The sequence below is a fragment of the Nansenia antarctica genome (assembly GCF_963989245.1).
Source record: "Nansenia antarctica genome assembly, chromosome: 1".
Lineage (NCBI taxonomy): Eukaryota > Metazoa > Chordata > Actinopteri > Argentiniformes > Microstomatidae > Nansenia > Nansenia antarctica.
The window spans coordinates 111,137,176-111,159,437 of NC_137674.1; the positions used below are offsets into that span (position 1 = coordinate 111,137,176).

Here is a 22,262-nt window from a genome sequence, read left to right on the forward strand (position 1 = left end):
TGTGTGTGTGTGTGTGTGTGTGTGTGTGTAGAGAACGGACCAGCGGCATCGTGGGTCTGGAGCTGCTGCCCAACCAGATGGGAAACACCTGTCACCTCCCCCGGAGCAGGGTAGGCCTGTCACACACACACACACACACACACACACACACACACACACACAGGGTACGCCTGTCACACACACACACACACACACACACAGGGTACGCCTGTCACACACACACACACACACACACACACACACACACGCACACACACACACGCGTATGCCTGTCACACACCCACGCACACACACACACCAGAACACACAGACACACACACACACGCACACACATATATTTAACAGATATATGATGTTATAAATGTTATATTTGACAGATATATGGTGTTATAAATGTTATATTTGACAGATATCATATTTTCACGTTGGCTGCCCTCCAAATAGGCATATCCGTGTGGCCAGGTAAGTGAATATTATGTTGTGATATTGTTATTTAGTGAGTTATGTAGTTATTGATATTAGGTTGTGATATTGTTATTTAGTGAGTTATGTAGTTATTGATATTATGTTGTGATATTGTTATAATAATAATAATAATAATACATTATTAATAATTATTTATAAAAGCACTTTACATATGAAATCTCAGAGTGCTTATTTAGTGAGTTATGTAGTTATTGATATTATGTTGTGATATTGTTATTTAGTGAGATATGTAGTTATTGACTGTTTTTTCAAGGTAGTGGTACATGTTGACATATTTTCTCTGTGTTGTTCAGGCCTTGGGGAATGCCCTGCAAGATGAACAGCCTAACCAACTACACCATTCCAAGGTCATCTGTTCTAGAATGTCATCTACTCTAGAATGTCCTGTGTTCTAGTATGTCCTGTTTTCTAGAATGTCCTGTGTTCTAGTATGTCCTGTGTTCTAGTATGTCATGTGTTCTAGAATGTCATGTGTTCTAGAATGTCATGTGTTCTAGAATGTCATGTGTTCTAGAATGTTGTGCGAACACCAGCCATGTCCTGTCTTCATCCCAGCAGGTCTGCGCTCCGGACTCTGCAACAGCAGGACATGGTGAGCAGGGCTGTCTGACACCCCAACACTGGCGTTGGCTCCTAGTTAACCACTAGGCTTTAGCTTAGCGGGCTACGGCTGTGTCGTGGGATGCAGGAGACCTGGACTCGAACCCTGTCGGTCATTTAGCTCAGGCTGAATGTGACTGTTAGTTAGATGTGGACAGAGTTTCTGACGAAAGTGGACATCTTGTTTTGATTGATATCTTCCTCTGAGGGTGCAGAGATAACTCAGAGATATGGAGCGCCACTTCCATGACTTTGATGCACATGTCCCTGCTATAGGTGGTGGATTACGATTGGGAGAAGTTTGGATGTCTTCTCCAAATGCACTATAAAACTGCCTTCCACCCCAGCCTAGACCTGTGAGTCCCAGCCACTGACTAACTGTCCCTGTTAACTAACTAACTGTCCCGGTAACTAACTAACTGTCTCTGTTAACTAACTAACTGTCCCAGTTAACTAACTAACTAACTATCTCTGTTAACTAACTAACTGTCTCTGTTAACTAACTAACTGTCTCTGTTAACTAACTAACTGTCTCTGTTAACTAACTAACTATCTCTGTTAACTAACTAACTGTCCCTGTTAACTAACTAACTAACTGTCCAGGTGTGTGTTGTGACTGTGTTTGTCTGGTCAGGTGTGTTTCCAGGTGTGTGTTCTAACTATATTTGTGTTGTCAGGTACGATGGGGACACGTTTGTGAGAAGTGTTGATGCTAACTTCATCGTATGGGAGCGTTTCGGTCGGAAGGATTACTCTTTCAATGCTACCATGCGTCAGGTAGACATGCTAGCATGTGTCAGGTAGACAGGTAGACATGTTACCATGCGCCAGGTAGACATGCTAACATGCGTCAGGTAAACAGGTAGACATGCTAACATGCGTCAGGTAGACAGGTAGACATGTTACCATGCATCAGGTAGACAGGTTACCATGCATCAGGTAGACAGGTAGACATGCTAACATGCATCAGGTAGACAGGTAGACATGTTACCATGCGTCAGGTAGACAGGTAGACATGTTACCATGCGTCAGGTAGACAGGTAGACATGTTACCATGTGTCAGGTAGACAGGTAGACATGTTACCATGCGTCAGGTAGACAGGTTACCATGCATCAGGTAGACAGGTTACCATGCATCAGGTAGACAGGTTACCATGCATCAGGTAGACAGGTAGACATGTTACCATGCGTCAGGTAGACAGGAAGACATGTTACCATGCGTCAGGTAGACAGGAAGACATGTTACCATGCGTCAGGTAGACAGGTAGACATGTTACCATGCGTCAGGTAGACAGGTAGACATGTTACCATGCGTCAGGTAGACAGGAAGACATGTTACCATGCGTCAGGTAGACAGGAAGACATGTTACCATGCGTCAGGTAGACAGGTAGACATGTTACCATGCGTCAGGTAGACATGTTACCATGTGTCAGGTAGACATGCATGCGTGTGTGCGTGTGTGTCTGTGGTCCAGGTGACCTGCCTGCGTGAAGCTCAGACCTGGAGATCCATGCTGCAGGGGGGGCGGAGCCTGGAGGAGGCCTGGGGACCAGAGGTGGGTGGGGCTTCCTCCTCTTCCTCTCAGCTACCTCCTCTACCACTCATAGGGCTTTCACACCGCCAAGGAACCCAGACTGGGTTCGGGATCGCGAACCGGAACGGTTCCTGGGCGGTGTGAAAGCCCTATCAGTTCATCTGAGTCAGTTCATCTGAGTCAGTTCATCTGAGTCAGTTCATCTGAGTCAGTTCATCTGAGTCAGTTCATCTGAGTCAGTTCATCTGAGTCAGTTCATCTGCGTCTGTTCTTCTTCGTGGTGTTGTGGTGTAGAACTACAGAGGCTGTTTCCAGGTGAGCTCTGGGTTGCTAGGCGACCTGGACCAGCCGTACGAGATCATGAACCGCTCCTCCGACAACCTCCTGACCTTCTCTCACCGGGACAGCGCCACCTACGTGTTCAACGTGAAAATACTGGACCCAAACTACAGGTGACCGTCCACTGTAGTCCACTGTCCCAGGCTGAGTTACTGCAGGCAGTCGCAGCAGGACCAATGGAAAGCAGCAGAGCAGGCAGGAGTAATGTTGTGCTCTCTCTGTTCCAGCTTCTGTGACCTGCAGGCTGTGTTCGCTGTCCAGACCTACGGCATCACAGTCCCGTAAGATATGATGTCATTATGATACTACCGTAATACCTACAGTATGGTGCAGAGAAAATTACCACAATATTACCGTAATACCTACAGTATGGTGCAGAGAACGTGACCACAATATTACCGTAATACCTACAGTATGGTGCAGAGAAATGACTAGAATATTACCGTAATACCTACAGTATGGTGCAGAGAAATTACTAGAATATTACCGTAAAACCTACAGTATGGTGCAGAGAAATTACTAGAATATTACCGTAATACCTATAGTATGGTGCAGAGAAATTACTAGAATATTACCGTAATACCTACAGTATGGTGCAGATAAAGTGACCACAATATTACCGTAATACCTACAGTATGGTGCAGAGAAATTACTAGAATATTACCGTAATACCTACAGTATGGTGCAGAGAAATTACTAGAATATTACCGTAATACCTACAGTATGGTGCAGAGAAACGACTAGAATATTACCGTAATACCTACAGTATGGTGCAGAGAAAGTGACCACAATATTACCGTAATACCTACAGTATGGTGCAGAGAAAATGAACACAATATTACCGTAATACCTACAGTATATTGTCCAGCTGTAACATCCTTGTTTCCTTGCAGGAAGTATGATCATCTGACCCCCTATGTAGTGCTGCTCTTCTCCCTGGCGTCCCTGTGCATGCTGGGATACAGCTACTGGCGCTACATCGCCATCTACAGGCAGCTGCTGGTAGTCAGGAGGCAGAAATATGACTAGATACAGATATGATACAGATATGATACAGATATGATACAGATATGAGTAGATACAGATATACACACTTGATGTCGCTGTTCATAATTGTGCTTTTTAAATTGTATTAATTCTTGTCTCATGCTGTTGAAGATGTTCAAGGTGTTTGACTCTGCCTCCCTGCTGTGTATACAGTTGATTGTTATTAAAGATGTTTTATTATTATTATTATTATTATTAATTATTATTATTATATGATAGTGGAATGCCAGCAGATGGCGACAAACTCCACAGTTGATGAGCAGTGAAGTTAATCTTCCGTCAGCAGGTTTACAGTGGAACATTACAACACTCTACTGGTGTCTCACTCTTTATCACTCATTGCCCAATTCCATTGCCCAATTCCTGAAAGCTGGCATACCCGGCTATCTGAAATATGTGTTCATATACGTTACTTCTAACACTTTCTAGTTAACATCGTCTGGTTATGATAGAGGAGTATTCTTTTGTATCTGTTTTATCATTATTGTCGCTGGAATTGACATTTATCAGTGACTGGTGACGTAGTTCATGCATCTGTTTACAAACCGATATGAAAAAAGGACGAACACGCACACACACACACACACACACACACACACACACACACACACACACACGCACACGAACACACACACACACACACACATACACACACACACACACACACACACACACACACACACACACACACACGCACTACACGCCCGTAGCACCGGAAAGACACTGGGGTGTGCCTGACTGCCTGTACGGGAAGTCGCAACAAAACTATCGAGAGAGAGTTAAAACTATGCAGGGCTGTGTTCGTAAATTCGCTCCGAGAGCGCCAGAGTGCACACTGGGTTCAGCGTCATAAAGAGACCAAGTAATTTGATTGGACAAAGAGGCATTCCATGAGTGCTGATCAAGATTCCAGAGCGACTCTACGAACGCAGCCCATAGAGAGTTTCAAACTCAACAGGCTGTTAGAGGAGCGAAACAAAGCGGTGAGTCTCAATGTTTATACTTTCTATCTGATGGAGCACAACGGTTATTGTACCGTGTTTTCTATTGTTCTGTTGGCATGAAACAATAAATAATAATAATAACAACAATTAGAGGGACAAGAACCATTTAATGTAACATTCTATTCCGATAAATGTTTGCATTCAACTGGACGAGAAAACACGAGTGAGTCGACTCGGTGTATGATGTTGTGTGTCTTGGCCACAGGCAGGCAGGAGATGTCCATGGCTGTCTGATGGAGGAATAGCATGGATATAGTATATCGTGACGTTAGAATTATACGGTTCTATCTCCATTTTTGTCAACATTTAGTTTTTTTACATAATCTGATCCATTAGGTGTTTATTAATGCCTGTGTGGTGTTATTTTAAAAATGTTGACATTTTTGAGTTAGTAATTCATAAAATACAAAGGTTCCATCTCACAAAACATAATGGAATGTAAACACTTTGACGCTCAATATCTCTGAACTGCCCTAAACGGAGATAGAACCTTATCATTCTAAACGGAGATAGAACCTTATCATTCTAAACGGAGATAGAACCTTATCATTCTAAACGGAGATAGAACCTTATCATTCTAAACGGAGATAGAACCTTATCATTCTAAACGGAGATAGAACCTTATCATTCTAAACGGAGATAGAACCTTATCATTCTAAACTCACGACATATATATAGCATGTATCATAGGTCTGAGTTTCACAGTAACAGCAGATTAAACACATAGAAAGGAAAGGGGAATGTGACATGTTGAAGCTTCAGTGCAGCTGAGACACTGAGAGTCTGGTGATGTTATGAGCGGCGAGTCTGGTAGTAGAGTTATAGTCAGTATTAGTAAACACAAAGGGATGAGGCTGTTTCTAGGTAATAATGTCTTTATTATCAAACCCAGCAGATTATAACTGCTGAAGTTCACCGAAGGTTGTGATTATAAGTGATTCTATATACGTGTTGAACTGACTGGTTTGTTTAGTCGCCTGGGAACACAGATGCTAACCCGGTAGCTAACTAGCATACAAGACAGTTTATTTGTCTAGCACATTTAATAAACAACAGCTTTACATAGACATACATTATAACAAATACAGCAAGAGGAGCATAGTAATAACAATAAAAATGACATAAAAGCAAAATAAGAAGTAAATAGGATACAACAGGATGACAACAATGTCTCTGTGTGTAAGACGAGCTAACATGCTAACATGCTAATATGCTCTGACATGTCGAGCGATACTGAACGTGTTGGTGTGGTAGTGGGGTTAATACATACATATATATACATATATACACACACCTTATATATCTAAATGAAGTCAGCTGTAGGAAGCTAGCTGGCATGTTGTTGTCTGTCTGTGTTTGACAGCTAGAGATGTTCCTAGCAGTGCTAGCTGGCTAGCCTGGGGGCACATCTAATATCATTGTTAGGCTTGGTTGTGTAATAGACTTCTTGTCTGAACTATTCTCTTATATGCAGACAGGTTAGAAACCAGATGTGGGTTAGTTAGTTTAGCCCACTGAATAAGCAAGAAGCTGTGTGGGTTTTAGCCCATAATGATAATAATCCCAGTGGTGTTGAGTGAGTGGTGTGTTTGTGAGAGTGGTGTGTGTTGGTCATCCTTGGAGAGGAGGTTTTAGTAAACAAACGATGCTTCAAATGCTGTTTAGACACATTTAGCTGATGTTGCTGTTCTGGTATGTTACTCTTCCTTGTACACAACAGATACCAGGTCATAGAAGTCTAGTGTTGCAGGTTAAAGATGCATTTTCCGTAAAACAATTTTCCTGTAAATGTTTCTAACTGTTTTAGTTATAAATAATAATAATAATAATAATAATTCATTGTATTTATAAAGCGCTTTTCCGGGGCTCAAAGACGCTGACAATATGGGGAAAACATAAAACACAGAAACAACAAGCAACCGATAACATGAGCACATAAGACACAGAGTTAACGAACAGGGAATAAGTAATAAGCAATAATATAAGCAATGTCCAGGGGGGGGGGGGGGTGGCAGGGTCAGGGGTAGGGAAGGTTGTATGCATGGGAGAACAGGTAGGTTTTGAGGTGGGATTTAAAAGTGGAGAGTGAGGGTGAGTCTCTGAGTGGTTGAGGGAGAGAGTTCCAGAGGCGGGGTGCAGATCATGTGAATCAGAGGTATGGTGATTCACTAGCCTAGAGGTTAGAGAGGCTGGGCCGGAAATGGGTTGGAGCTGGATGTGAGATGGTGACTGGAGGGTTGCTGGCATCATGTCCACGGTGCCTACCACTGCCGTTGTGCCCTTGAGCAAGACACTAACACTTACACTTCCCTTCTCAGCTGTCGTATAAACAGTCATGTGTGGTCCTCTGTGGCTCAGCTGGTAGATCATGGTGCTAACAATGCCATGGTTGTAGGTTCGATTTCCGCAGGGACCATATAAACGGAGAAAATGTATGCATTTACTGCAATGTAAGTCTCTTTGGATAGAAGCATCAGCTTACTGGTATATAATATATGTTATTGTACATTGTATGTCGTCGTCCCCCTCCCCCAATCTGTCATTCCCACAGGACGAAGATGCACTACTACCGCTACGAGAATGCAGAAGTCAGCTGCTGCTACAAGTACCTCATGTTCAGCTACAACATCATCTTTTGGGTAGGTAGCTAGTACCTCATGATGGGCTACAACATCAACTTCTGGGTAGGTAGCTACTGGGCTTAAGATGCTAAATGGAAGATACGTCAAAAACAAAAACAAAAAAGATATGAAGAGTCACATGAATTAGGAGTTGTGTGGCAGTTGGGCATTAACCTCGAGTGGTTAAGGTTAAGGATCTCTTCTTGGCCTTTTTGGCTAAGATCAAGTGTACTAGTACCTGTTCTTATCAGTGTAATATCTGATACGTCCCCTACCCGGGGAGCATATGAAATAGATTTTTGCGACAGGGAGCTGGAATCAGGGCTTGCTCCGTCCTCTCCACGCATCGACCTGGTATTGCAGTACGTTCAGGAACGGTGCACTCCTATGGGGCCGGCAGTGGCTCAGGAGGTAGAGCCGGCGTCTAATGATCGCACGGTCGGCAGTACGGCGGTTCGAACCGGGGCTGGCCATGTGTTGAGGTGTTGTTGAGAAAGGCACTGAATTGCTAATTGCTCCAGGGTCGCCGTCGATGGCTCTGACCCCTTGCCTAGAGCATAAAATATCAAATTCCAACAATTGACTGACCAGTTGATTGCATGGCAATAAAACAATTATTATATTATTATAATTATTAGGTTAGGTATTAACTTGGAGTGTTAAAGGTTAGGTATTAACTTGGAGTGTTAAAGGTTAGGCATTAGTCTGGGTTAGGGTCAGAACATGAACATGGTTAGTTGGAGACTGGGCTGCTCCTGTGATGGTTCTGGCGGGCTGTGAGCTAGCTAAGCTAACATCCTGCCTGGACAATCATTTAGTGGCAGAGGCTGATTCCATGTCTTATCAAGCGCATTAAAAACAGACCACGGTCAGGCTAGAGGGGGACTAGCTCCACCCGCTCCCAGCAGCCAATCAGAAGCGGAGGAGGAGGATGTTGGGCGGAGCCGGTTTGGACCGAGCTATCTCCTAGTGTAAACACGCCACGGTAACCACGGAAACGTCTGCAGGCAGCATGTTGATTCATTCCTCACAGAACTTCCAGCAGTCAGGCATTTTCCACCTCTAGAGCCAGATAGACCGAACACTGGCATCCTCCCTCTCTCAATCTTTCCCTCCCTCCCTCTCTCTCTCACTCTTTCCTTCCCTATCTCTGTCTGCCCCTGCCTCCCTGTCTGCTTCTCTTTTTCACTCTCACAATCTTTCTCTCTCTGCCAGACTTCTCCAAACTCTCTATCCATGACCAGGTAGTCTGCCTGTCTCTCTGTCTGCCTGCCTCTCTGTCTGCCTACCTGTCTCTCTGTCTGCCTGTCTCTCTGCCTGTCTCTGCCTGTCTGTCTGTCTGTCTGTCTCTCCCCTCTCTCCCCCCTCCCCTCTCTCTCTGCCAGACCTCTCCACTCTCTCTATCCATGACCAGCTAGTCTGCCTGTCTCTCTGTCTGCCTTTCTGTCTGTCTGTCTCTCCCCTCTCTCCCCCCTCCCCTCTCTCTCTGCCAGACCTCTCCACTCTCTCTATCCATAACCAGCTAGTCTGCCTGTCTCTCTGTCTGCCTGCCTGTCTGTCTGTCTGTCTCTCCCCTCTCTCCCCCCTCTCTCTCACTCTTTCCCTCCCTCCCTACCTATCTCTGTCTGCCTATGCCTCCCCGCCTGCCTCTCTTCCTCTCTCCCTTCTCTTTCACTCTCACAATCTCTCTCTCTCTCTCTCTGCCAGACCTCTCCACTCTCTCTATCCATGACCAGCTAGTCTGCCTGTCTGCCTGCCTGTCTGTCTCTCCGTCTCTATCTCTCTCCCCTCTTCTCTCCTCTACCCTCTCCCCTCTCTCCTCTCCCCTCTCTCTAGCGTAGCAGCAGACCCAGGGGTAGACAGCGGGGCTCCAGACAGAGGCATGTTAAGCCCTGTCAACCCCAGCTGACAATGAACCGTCAGATCCCTGACTTCCTGTTTGAAGCGGTGCACAGGATGCTATGATGACAGACTCTGGTTTCCTGTGTCTCCCCTTGATCCGTTCAGACAGGAAATGTAGAAAGGGGTTCAGAAGGGTTGTACATCTAACCCAGAAGGGTTGTACATCTAACCCAGAAGGGTTGTACATCTAACCCAGAAGGGTTGTACATCTAACCCAGAAGGGTTGTACATCTAACCCAGAAGGGTTGTTCATCTAACCCAGAAGGGTTGTACATCTAACCCAGAAGGGTTGTACATCTAACCCAGAAGGTTGTACATCTAACCCAGAAGGTTGCACATCTAACCCAGAAGGGTTGTACATCTAACCCAGAAGGGTTGTACATCTAACCCAGAAGGGTTGTACATCTAACCCAGAAGGGTTGTACATCTAACCCAGAAGGGTTGGATGTCAAACACAGTGTTTTAGAGACTAGTGGATGTCAAACACAGTGTTTTAGACTGTTTTGTAAGGGGTTTTGTGTGTATGTGAGACGGTGAAGTTGACTGAACTAGAGGTTAAAAACACCACCAGTATAATGACCATCAACACCAGTATAATGGCCATCAACACCAGTATAATGACCATCAACACCAGTATAATGACCATCAACACCAGTAGACTGATCCAAGCACCAGTACAACACCAGTATGACACCAGTATGACACCAGTATGACACCAGTATGACACCAGTACGACACCAGTTCGACACCAGTATGACACCAGTAAGACACCAGTATGACACCAGTACGACACCAGTACGACACCAGTACGACACCAGTAAGACACCAGTATGACACCAGTATGACACCAGTACGACACCAGTGTGACACCAGTATGACACCAGTGTGACACCAGTATGACACCAGTATGACACCAGTATGACACCAGTATGACACCAGTATGACACCAGTGTGACACCAGTGTGACACCAGTAAGACACCAGTAAGACACCAGTAAGACACCAGTAAGACACCAGTATGACACCAGTATGACACCAGTATGACACCAGTAAGACACCAGTAAGACACCAGTATGACACCAGTAAGACACCAGTAAGACACCAGTAAGACACCAGTATGACACCAGTAAGACACCAGTAAGACACCAGTGTGACACCAGTATGACACCAGTAAGACACCAGTGTGACACCAGTGTGACACCAGTGCGACACCAGTATGACACCAGTGTGACACCAGTATGACACCAGTGTGACACCAGTATGACACCAGTATGACACCAGTGTGACACCAGTATGACACCAGTGCGACACCAGTATGACACCAGTGTGACACCAGTAAGACACCAGTATGACACCAGTAAGACACCAGTATGACACCAGTAAGACACCAGTATGACACCAGTAAGACACCAGTGTGACACCAGTATGACACCAGTATGACACCAGTGTGACACCAGTAAGACACCAGTAAGACACCAGTATGACACCAGTAAGACACCAGTATGACACCAGTGTGACACCAGTATGACACCAGTATGACACCAGTATGACACCAGTAAGACACCAGTATGACACCAGTATGACACCAGTACGACACCAGTAAGACACCAGTATGACACCAGTATGACACCAGTATGACACCAGTATGACACCAGTAAGACACCAGTGTGACACCAGTATGACACCAGTATGACACCAGTAAGACACCAGTGTGACACCAGTATGACACCAGTATGACACCAGTAAGACACCAGTAAGACACCAGTACGACACCAGTACGACACCAGTAAGACACCAGTATGACACCAGTAAGACACCAGTAAGACACCAGTATGACACCAGTAAGACACCAGTATGACACCAGTGTGACACCAGTATGACACCAGTATGACACCAGTATGACACCAGTAAGACACCAGTATGACACCAGTATGACACCAGTACGACACCAGTAAGACACCAGTATGACACCAGTATGACACCAGTATGACACCAGTATGACACCAGTAAGACACCAGTGTGACACCAGTATGACACCAGTATGACACCAGTAAGACACCAGTGTGACACCAGTATGACACCAGTATGACACCAGTAAGACACCAGTAAGACACCAGTAAGACACCAGTACGACACCAGTACGACACCAGTAAGACACCAGTAAGACACCAGTGTGACACCAGTAAGACACCAGTAAGACACCAGTACGACACCAGTACGACACCAGTAAGACACCAGTATGACACCAGTATGACACCAGTAAGACACCAGTATGACACCAGTATGACACCAGTATGACACCAGTGTGACACCAGTAAGACACCAGTAAGACACCAGTATGACACCAGTGTGACACCAGTATGACACCAGTGTGACACCAGTATGACACCAGTATGACACCAGTATGACACCAGTATGACACCAGTGTGACACCAGTGTGACACCGGTATGACACCGGTAAGACACCGGTATGACACCGGTATGACACCAGTGTGACACCAGTGTGACACCAGTATGACACCAGTAAGACACCGGTATGACACCGGTATGACACCAGTGTGACACCAGTATGACACCAGTATGACACCAGTATGACACCAGTGTGACACCAGTATGACACCAGTATGACACCAGTAAGACACCAGTGTGACACCAGTATGACACCAGTAAGACACCAGTGTGACACCAGTATGACACCAGTGTGACACCAGTATGACACCAGTATGACACCAGTAAGACACCAGTGTGACACCAGTGTGACACCAGTATGACACCAGTAAGACACCAGTAAGACACCAGTATGACAACAGTGCGACACCAGTATGACACCAGTATGACACCAGTATGACACCAGTGTGACACCAGTACGACACCAGTACGACACCAGTACGACACCAGTACGACACCAGTACGACACCAGTACGACACCAGTACGACACCAGTATGACACCAGTGCGACACCAGTATGACACCAGTATGACACCAGTATGACACCAGTGTGACACCAGTACGACACCAGTACGACACCAGTACGACACCAGTACGACACCAGTATGACACCAGTATGACACCAGTATGACACCAGTATGACACCAGTGTGACACCAGTATGACACCAGTATGACACCAGTATGACACCAGTATGACACCAGTATGACACCAGTGTGACACCAGTACGACACCAGTACGACACCAGTACGACACCAGTACGACACCAGTATGACACCAGTATGACACCAGTGTGACACCAGTATGACACCAGTGTGACACCAGTAAGACACCAGTGTGACACCAGTGTGACACCAGTAAGACACCAGTATGACACCAGTAAGACACCAGTATGACACCAGTATGACACCAGTGGGACACCAGTATGACACCAGTATGACACCAGTGTGACACCAGTACGACACCAGTGTGACACCAGTGTGACACCAGTATGACACCAGTATGACACCAGTAAGACACCAGTAAGACACCAGTATGACACCAGTAAGACACCAGTGTGACACCAGTGTGACACCAGTATGACACCAGTAAGACACCAGTATGACACCAGTATGACACCAGTGTGACACCAGTATGACACCAGTATGACACCAGTATGACACCAGTATGACACCAGTGTGACACCAGTGTGACACCAGTATGATGGCTCCTTTGTGTTTCCTCTCAGCTGGCAGGAGCAGCGTTCATCGCCATCGGCTTCTGGGCCTGGAGTGAGAAGGTGAGTAGCCCCTCCCCCTGACCCCATTAGCCCCTCCCCCATCAGCCCCTCCCCCTCCTGACCCCATTTTAAAATTATTATTATATTGTATTTCATCAATAAAAGCTGATTAGATGTGATTGTCTGAGTGTTCCTGTCTGAGGTGAGCGTCCTGCGGTGTGCCTGTGTGCCTGCAGGGGGTGCTGTTGGACCTGACCCAGGTGACGCGGCTGCACGGGTTCGACCCGGTGTGGGTTGTTCTGGTGGTGGGGGGCGTCACCTTCATCCTGGGCTTCGCTGGCTGTGTGGGCGCGCTCAGAGAGAACATCTGCCTGCTGAAGTTTGTGAGTTTCTCTCTCTGTGTCTCTCTCTGTGTGTCTCTCTCTGTGTCTCTGTCTCTCTGTATGTCTCTCTCTCTGTGTCTCTCTCTGTGTGTCTCTCTCTCTGTGTGTGTCTCTCTCTGTGTGTCTCTTTCTGTGTCTCTGTCTCTCTGTATGTCTCTCTCTCTGTGTCTCTCTCTGTGTGTGTGTGTCTCTCTCTCTCTGTGTGTGTGTGTCTCTCTCTCTCTGTGTGTGTGTGTCTCTCTCTGTGTCTCTGTCTCTTTGTATGTCTCTCTGTGTGTGTCTCTCTGTGTCTCTCTGTGTGTGTCTCTCTCTCTCTCTCTCTGTGTGTGTGTGTGTCTCTCTCTGTGTGTGTCTCTCTCTGTGTGTCTCTCTCTGTCTCTGTGTCTCTCTCTGTCTCTGTGCGAGTCTCTGTGTCTCTGTGTGTGTGTGTGTCTCTCTCTCTGTGTGTGTCTCTCTCTCTGTGTGTGTCTCTCTCTCTGTGTGTGTCTCTCTCTCTCTGTGTGTGTCTCTCTCTCTGTGTGTGTCTCTCTCTCTCTGTCTGTCTCTCTCTCTCTCTCTCTCTCTCTCTGTGTGTGTGTCCTGCCCTCCAGTTCTCGGAGATGATGGTGGTAAATAGGGCTGCCACAAACGATTATTTTCATAGTCGACTAGTCACCGATTATTTTAACGATTAGTCGACTAATCGGATCATAAATTACAGCTTATCGCACATTTTTATTTTATTTTTTTAAAGTTTTTTTTTTCTTCCCTTTCCTAACACCAGGGGAGCCACCCCTCCTAAATTTCGTTGTTTGGTACCTGTACTGTAGCAATGACAATAAAGTCCATTCCATTCCAATTACTCAATCGCTCTTATTTAGCTATCATCTTCTAAATCAGCTTCTAAATTTAGCTTGAAGTTGTTAGTTGTTGTTGTAGGCATGTGCTAACTAAAAATAAAGACAATTAAAATGATTGTTCACTCAAAAATAGATATTTTAATGAACTTTGCAGATTTATTTCTGGCATCACTTGCATGTAATGTAATGTAAAGAGTAGTAGAGGGTGCAAACTGCTGAGTAAAATGAGGTAGGCTAGGCACTAGGCAACCAAAAGAATACAAAAACAAAAATAAATACTTGTACAGAGTACAAAAGTTTTGCTTTGCTTCACTCATCTCATAGTAGAACGCGCCTTCTTAGCACTGTAACGTTAAGACAACATTTTTAGCTATTTGATAAGTATCGCTTTGATGACAACGTAAAATTATGTAAGAAGGCTTTTAACGTAACGATATCGTTAGCCAATAACAAGCTAACTAGCTTACCGAGACGAGCCATCGTCTTCCTCGTCATCTGCCACAACGTGCTTCCTTTTTAGATGCTCGCGCATCATAGACGTGCTGCCATGATAAGCGAGTTCAGCTTTGCAAATTTTACATTTTACATTCTTTTTTTCAACGTTGTGGTTGAAATGCTCCCACACTTTAGAGGTACGAGGACAGGAAGACATTTCTCTGTTTGTTTTTCCGGGGAAGTCACGTGTGCCCCGGATGACCGACACTGCGTATGTACATCAAAGACACTGGGAGACGCTAGCCAGTGGCAGCTTCAGGGAAGAAAAACGAATGCTTATCGAATGAAATGAATGGTCTTTATTGTCATTGATATAGTACAGGTACCAAACAACGAAATTTGGGAGGGGGGGCTCCCCTGGTGCTAGGCAAAAAAAAAAAAAAAAAAAAACTGCTTATTTCAGCTCCCAAAAAACATGCGACTACGGCGATATGTCGGCGACGATTTTTGTAGTCGACGTCGTCGTGACTAGTCGACTAATCGTGGCAGCCTTAGTGGTAAATGTAGCTAACGTGTGTGTGTGTGTGCGTGTGTGTGTGCGTGTGTGTGTAGTTCTCGGGGGTGATAGGGTTCATCTTCTTCCTGGAGCTGACTGCGGCGGTGCTGGCGTTCGTGTTCCAGGACCCGCTGAGAGACTGGATCAACGACTTCTTCCTGGCCAACGTGAAGGCCTACCGCGAGGACATCGACCTGCAGAACCTCATAGACTCCCTGCAGAAGCTGGTGAGACAAGGGGGGGGTGGGGGGGACTGTTGTGGCGGCTGTGGTGCAGGAGGTAGAGCCGCCGTCTAATGATCGCCAGGTCGGCAGATCGGCGGTTCGAGCCCCGGCTGGCCACATGTCGAAGTGTCCTTGGGCAAGACATTGAACCCCAAATTGCTCCCAGTGAGCGGGCCGGTGCCTTGCATGGTAGCTTGCCGCCATTGGTGTGTGAATGCGTGTGTGAATGGGTGAATGAGAAGCCGTTGTAAAGCGCTTTGGATAAAGGCGCTATATAAGTGCAGTCCATTTGTTGTACAGAACCTCATAGACTCCCTGCAGAGGCTGGTGAGACACGAGCACATTGTTCTACTTTTTGCTAGCATATCAGCCCAACAGAGCTCTCAGGTCTTGTGCTAGCATATCAGCCCAACAGAGCTCTCAGGTCTTGTGCTAGCATATCAGCCCAATAGAGCTCTCAGGTCTTCTGCTAGCATATCAGCCCAATAGAGCTCTCAGGTCTTGTGCTAGCATATCAGCCCAATAGAGCTCTCAGGTCTTGTGCTAGCATATCAGCCCAATAGAGCTCTCAGGTCTTGTGCTAGCATATCAGCCCAATAGAGCTCTCAGGTCTTGTGCTAGCATATCAGCCCAATAGAGCTCTCAGGTCTTGTGCTAGCATATCAGCCCAATAGAGCTCTCAGGTCTTGTGCTAGCATATCAGCCCAATAGAGCTCTCGGGTCTTCTGCTAGCATATCAGCCCAATAGAGCTCTCAGGTCTTCTGCTAGCATATCAGCCCAGTAGAGCTCTCAGGTCTTCTGACGCTGGTTTTCTCTGTGTACCACATGTACAAATGAAGAGATTTGGTGAGGCTGCATTCTCATTTTTATGCACCCAAATTGTGGAATGCACTGCCAGTTTACATTAGGGATGCAACCTCAGCACATATGTTAAGTCAAGACTAAAAACCCATCTTTTTAATATTGCCTTTAAATGACTAAATAATTAAATGATGATTATAGAATGATTGAAGCACTTTGAGCTGCAACGCTATACAAATAAAAGTTATTATATTATTATTATTACTACAGCAGATATGGCTTTTTCCTTATTAGTCATGTTTTGTCAAAATCTTTCTGAGTGTTTGTATCAGTGGGAAGTATGTGTCTCTGTGTCTCTGATGTCTTTGTACAGCTGGCAGGTGGTTAGTAGATGGTGGATGTTTGTGATCAGTGGGAAGTACGTGTCTCTGATGTCTTTGTACAGCTGGCAGTTTTTTTTTTTTAAATGCAGCTCTGTTTCCACCTCATGTTGTGTGCAGTGGGTGCACAGTCTGTCTTGTCTTGGGAGCCACGTCTGCCTGTGGCGGCCTCTCTCCATGGCGAGGCTGTGTTCACTGAGTCTGTACATAGTCAAGGATTTACTTAGTTTTGGGTCTGTCACAGCACTCTGTATTCGGTATTCTGCCACTGTGTCAGGGCTCGACAGTGCGACTGTTTTGGTCGCATTTGCGAGTGAATATATTTCTGTGCGACTTGGAAATACATTCAATCGCACCAGTGCGACTACTGCTGAACTACTGTCATGCGCAGTCAAACTTATGTGTATAAGCGATGAGGGAATGAAAACTGAACAGAAACGCGTGTCGCAGAAATGCTTCACGCGTGTCCTATATGCGCTTAAAATGCGCATAATGGGTATATTGGATACAGCTTCCGGTTTCATTACAAAGAGGTTAACCCTATATGTGCCTGACGTCTAACATTCAAATGACATGACAGCTTATGATCCGTAGTTCCAGTCAACAGCAAGTCACATTTGAAAGTGTTTATGTAATTTTTTTACATTTGAAAGTGTTTTTTGTTTATATATATTTATATTATACAATTTACCAGTCATATTATGGAATGTGTCTAAATGTTAAAGTTCCATAAGTATAAGCAAAATAAAGTAACAGTTTGTAAATAAATAGTAGCATTTAAAAAAATAAAAAACACGAACCGTGAACCGTGACCCAAAAACCAAAACCGAGGTTCATACCGAACCGTGGGCCAACTGAAATGTATATTCTTACTTCCCCTTTACATTGTGTGAGTCTCCATTTTTATTACGGCCAAGAGCCAGTTATGATCATTTTGATATGTTATGATTATGATAATTTGTTGTCGTTGTTGACGAAAATTGCACAATTTTCATTGTGCTACTGAAATTCTTGGTGTGCTACAACATTTTTCAACATGGTAGCACAGTGCTACCTGGGGAAAAGGTAAGCGTCAAGCCCTGCACTGTGTATTCTCTGGTATGGCCAAATAGCATTTCCATTTTACTCTGGTTTTTGGTTGATTATTTTAAATGAATCAATTTAATTATTTTTTCTTCTTGTCCCCCCCCCGCAGAACCACTGCTGTGGGGCGAAGGATGCAGATGACTGGAACCTGAACGTGTATTTTAACTGCACCCACCTGAACCCCAGCAGAGAGAAGTGTGGGGTCCCCTTCTCCTGTTGCCTTAGCGACCCCGCCGTGAGTACAACAACTCCCACTATCCCTCTGGTGTCTCTCTCTTTCTTTGCCTCTCTATCTCCCTACCTCCTTCTCTCTCTCTCCCCCCCTCTCTCCCTCTCCCTCCCCCCCTCTCTCCCTCTCCCTCCCACCCTCCCTCTCTCTGTCTGTGTTAGAATGATGAGTTTCTTCCTGTCTGTCATAGTCACAGCAGGAGGGGGGGCAGAATCAGAACCTCTGTTATTACATCTGTTATTACATCTTACTCTACAAGTTCACAACATGTACAATTCTTTGGCTTTGGTTCCTCAACGTTGACATTGCAGCATTCAGATACAAAATAACACAATAATAATAAGTCTCTCTCCCCTCCAGGACTCTGTTATTAACACACAGTGTGGCTATGATGTCAGAGCTACCAAGGTAAGAACACACACACACACACACACACACACACACACACACACACACACACACTCTACTAGTAATAGTGACAAGTCTAGGCAAGGCCAGTTTATTTGTATAGCACATTTCATTTCACATTTCAACAAGGGCAAATCAAAGTGCTTTACATACAGCATTAAAAATACAGTAAGAAGAGAATAGTAAAATAATAAAAATGACAAGAAGAAATGTTTTTTTTTGTTTGTTTTCACTCTTGGAATGATTATCTGATTAGTCTCAGCTGACATTAGGGGCCTTTCTGGAATATTGGGTGGGAGAAGATCTGATTATGTATTTTGGTCCAAGACCATTTTGTGATTTGTATGCAATTAGGAGTACTTCGAATTCAATTCTCTGAGAGACTGGTAGCCAGTGCAGGGATCTCAGGATTGGTGTAATATGTTCAAACTTCTTTGTTTTTGTTAGGACCCTAGCAGCGGCGTTTTGGATGAGCTGCAATTTATGAACAGCCCCTTTAGATAGGCCTGTTAGTAGACCATAACAATACTCAAGTCTACAAGAAACGCATGCATTGATGAGTTTATATGTTTTTCAGGTGATAGTAGGCTGATTTAGTTATCGAGTTTAAGGGGCTGGGCTGTTGAAGTTTAGATCTGAGTCTAGAATTACACCAAGATTTCTGACCAGTTTTTTAGTTTGAAGAGAGAGAGAATCAAGTTTTGCACTGACTTTCAATCTTTTGTCAGGTGCCCCGAATACAATTATCTCTGTTTTGTCCTTGTTTAGTTTTGTCTCATCCAGGCGTTTGTTTGTTCAATGCAATTACAGAGATTGTCGATGGGACTGTAGTCATTCAGTGAGAGGGCTACAGTATGTAGATTTGAGTGTCATCCACATAGTTGTGGTAGGTAAGGTTAGTGAATAACATTGTCAACATTCTAGAGTCTGGACTGCCACGGGTGACTTTATTGACCAAAAATGCATCAATGATGAAGCTTCATTTTGTAGCCAATCAGAGTGTTGTTGCTAGGTAGAACCCTGGGCTCTCTAGGTGGAGTGTTCTGGCAGGTGGTTAGTTAAGACAGCGCTTCATTGGAGTTCACTCCTGCTTCATCATCTACTGTTATAACCTCCCTCTCTTTCTCTCTCCCTCCCTCTTTCCCCCCCTCTCTCCCTCCCTCTCTTTCTCTCTCTCTCTCTCCCCCCCTCTCTCCCTCCCTCTCTCCCCCCCTCTCTCCCTCCCTCTCTTTCTCTCTCTCTCTCTCCCCCTCTCTCCCTCCCTCTCTTTCTCTCTCCCTCCCTCTCTTTCTCTCTCCCCCCCCCTCTCTCTCCCTCTCTCTCCCTCCCTCTCTCTCTCCCTCTCTTTCTCTCTCTCTCCCCCCCCCTCTCTCTCCCTCTCTCTCCCTCCCTCTCTTTCTCTCTCCCTCCCTCCCTCTCTCCCCCCCTCTCTCCCTCCCTCTCTTTCTCTCTCTCTCTCCCTCCCTCTCTCCCTCCCTCCCCCCCTCTCTCCCCCCCCCCCCCCCAGGGAGACTGGGGTAGCATCATCTACACCAAAGGCTGCATCCCTGCGCTGGAGGAGTGGCTGCCTCGCAACATCTACATCGTAGCAGGAGTCTTCATAGTCATCTCTCTACTGCAGGTGTGTGTGTGTGTGTGTGTGTGTGTGTGTGTGTGTGTGTGTCTCTCTGTGTGTGTGTGTGTGTGTGTCTCTCTGTGTGTGTGTGTGTGTGTGTGTCTCTCTGTGTCTCTCTGTGTCTCTCTGTGTCTCTGTGTGTGTGTGTGTGTGTCTCTCTGTGTGTGTGTGTGTGTGTCTCTCTGTGTGTGTGTCTCTGTGCCTCTCTGTGTGTGTCTCTCTGTGTGTGTGTCTCTGTGTGTGTGTGTGCGCGTGTGCGTGTGTCTCTCTGTGTGTGTGTGTGTGCGTGTGTGTGTGTGTGTGTGTGTGTGTGTGTGTGTGTCTCTCTCTCTCTCTCTCTGTGTCTCTCTGTGTGTGTGTGTCTCTGTGTGTGTGTGTGTGTATATGTATATGTATGAGTGTGTTAACCCTCCGTGTCTCTCCTCAGATGATGGGGATCTTCTTGGCTCGGACGCTGATCGGAGACATTGAGAAGGTCAAGTTCAACTACTACTGAAGACTGGAGGTACTGACCAGCAGGGGGCAGCACTGAGCACCCCCCCATCCCCAGATACACCCCCCCTCCCCCCCATGGCCAGGGAGGACAGAAGACCAGCAGAATTCCTTCTACTCAGTGTATCTCTCCTGTCTACCAGACGTGTGTGTGTGTGTCTGTGTGTGTGTGTGTGTGTGCGTGCGCTGGGCCTGTCCTAGCCTGCTACAGTGGACTAGAAGCTGCCTTATTTCAACTATAGACTCTTAAATGTGCCTTCCATCTCCCTCAACACCCCCACCCCCCCCAACACAACATCCCCCACACCCCCCCCCCCCCCCCAACCACATCACACCAGCAACATCATCAGTGCAGCTTTAAAGGTCGTAAGAAAATGTGTGACCTCAACCCTAAAGCTCTCTCTGGACCAATTGCAAGAACCCAACCCAGCGCTGGACTGTGACGTGATTGGCTGATACAGGAGTGGGCCGCTTGGGCTTGATTGAATGCTTCAGATATATACATCCTTTCAAACATGCACCCTCCCTCCCGCCCTCCCTCCCTCCCTGAAGGTTAATCCCTGGTCTAGCATCGTGACAGGACGGTCACAGCAAGCCAGCCAGCTAGCTAGCTAGCGCATCGCTAGCTCCACCGGTCAGGACGGCGTGGGATCAGTGGAGGACCTGAGATTGTTGAGTTTCATCTCTTAGGAAGATGTGATGTGTTTTCTGCTGCCTCCGTTTTGATAATAACATGTTTTTCTACTCACACACTCAGTCTTACATTCAGACACTGGCGGTGCCTCGTCACCCAAGCTCAAGACGTGTGCTGTGAACTGGAGGGGTATTCCGTCAATGTCGCTAAAGAAAAATACAGCCTTTTTTTTTTATTTTTTATAAGTGATAAGTGAGACTTCAATAAATCAGCCTGGATACCCCCCCCCCTCCCCCTCCCTATATACCCCTCCATCACACACCCCTCCTCTGCCTCCCCCAGTCTGTGTGTTCATAGTTTTCACACTCATCGTCACAGGAGTCTTTCTCGTCAACATATTCGCCGGTAACAGTCCTGATTGTTCGGTTGTTTGGTGTAACAATTGATCGATTGATAATTTTTTGCGCCCGTGATTCACGGAACAGAAAAAACAGAAACATGAGAAAACAACAACACCATTGACTGTGTAACGTTGTTGTTGTTGTTTGTTGGGTCATCTGTCACGACGGCGTGCCACGCGTCATGTGATCACTGGGACGGGCGCAGCTCTGAGACCACCTGGATGAGCTGCTGCTGCAGTGTTGCGTATGAGACCACCTGCGGTGTTGCAGCGGAGCTGATGCTTGTGTGATTTGAAGCCAATGCCATTTAAAACAAAGTGTGTTTAATATGTTTTATTAAAAAAAGAAGAAAAAAAATTTTCTAATGAAAGCAATAAGTGTCTGTCAGGCCTTCAGCCATAGAGAACGATGTGTTCTGTCTTTAATATCTGTGTAGTGTTTGTCTGTCTGTTACTGAGACGGTGGTTTCCGGAACGACCGTGGGAATTCGTAACAAAAGGGACCTTTTTCATATCTTGAAGTTTCTTCTGTGTTTTACCGAATGTCATTTTGTAAATGTGAATTTATTCCTAATTCTGT

General features: G+C 45.8%; 2 protein-coding genes across 3 annotated transcripts in view; both read left to right on the forward strand.

The window, feature by feature from the left end:
* Nucleotides 1-3,989, forward strand: part of LOC308156593 (cation channel sperm-associated auxiliary subunit epsilon-like) — a gene marked incomplete at both ends in the record, with an annotated part of 14,958 nt that extends 10,969 nt beyond the window's left edge. The window contains 10 exons of the mRNA XM_080529970.1: nucleotides 32-110; nucleotides 410-462; nucleotides 780-833; nucleotides 1,045-1,078; nucleotides 1,363-1,442; nucleotides 1,764-1,863; nucleotides 2,562-2,642; nucleotides 2,916-3,073; nucleotides 3,188-3,241; nucleotides 3,854-3,989. Of these exons, the coding sequence (XP_080386096.1) occupies nucleotides 32-110; nucleotides 410-462; nucleotides 780-833; nucleotides 1,045-1,078; nucleotides 1,363-1,442; nucleotides 1,764-1,863; nucleotides 2,562-2,642; nucleotides 2,916-3,073; nucleotides 3,188-3,241; nucleotides 3,854-3,989 (829 nt within the window). The remainder of the gene's footprint in view (nucleotides 1-31; nucleotides 111-409; nucleotides 463-779; nucleotides 834-1,044; nucleotides 1,079-1,362; nucleotides 1,443-1,763; nucleotides 1,864-2,561; nucleotides 2,643-2,915; nucleotides 3,074-3,187; nucleotides 3,242-3,853) is intronic.
* An 869-nt stretch (nucleotides 3,990-4,858) lies between these two features.
* On the forward strand, nucleotides 4,859-22,262 carry tspan14 (tetraspanin 14). Of its 2 annotated transcripts, none has more exons than XM_080540563.1 (9): nucleotides 4,859-4,990; nucleotides 7,563-7,650; nucleotides 13,209-13,259; nucleotides 13,436-13,582; nucleotides 15,469-15,639; nucleotides 18,014-18,139; nucleotides 18,494-18,541; nucleotides 20,049-20,162; nucleotides 20,584-22,262. In XM_080540563.1, exons 2-9 carry the CDS (start codon nucleotides 7,570-7,572, stop codon nucleotides 20,650-20,652), a joined length of 807 nt encoding a protein of 268 aa, XP_080396689.1. In that variant the 5' UTR covers nucleotides 4,859-4,990; nucleotides 7,563-7,569; the 3' UTR covers nucleotides 20,653-22,262. The 2 variants fall into 2 exon arrangements, with proteins under 2 accessions (XP_080396689.1, XP_080396690.1); XM_080540564.1 differs by lacking the exon at nucleotides 4,859-4,990 and adding an exon at nucleotides 5,788-5,875.

Bases quoted from the DNA above. Each gene is read 5' to 3' on its own strand.
- tspan14 (XM_080540563.1), top strand. From the start codon at position 7,570: ATGCACTACTACCGCTACGAGAATGCAGAAGTCAGCTGCTGCTACAAG. The intron at 13,583-15,468 runs GTGAGTTTCTCT...GTGTGTGTGTAG, and splicing joins ACATCTGCCTGCTGAAGTTT to TTCTCGGGGGTGATAGGGTT. The intron at 15,640-18,013 runs GTGAGACAAGGG...CCCCCCCCGCAG, and splicing joins TAGACTCCCTGCAGAAGCTG to AACCACTGCTGTGGGGCGAA.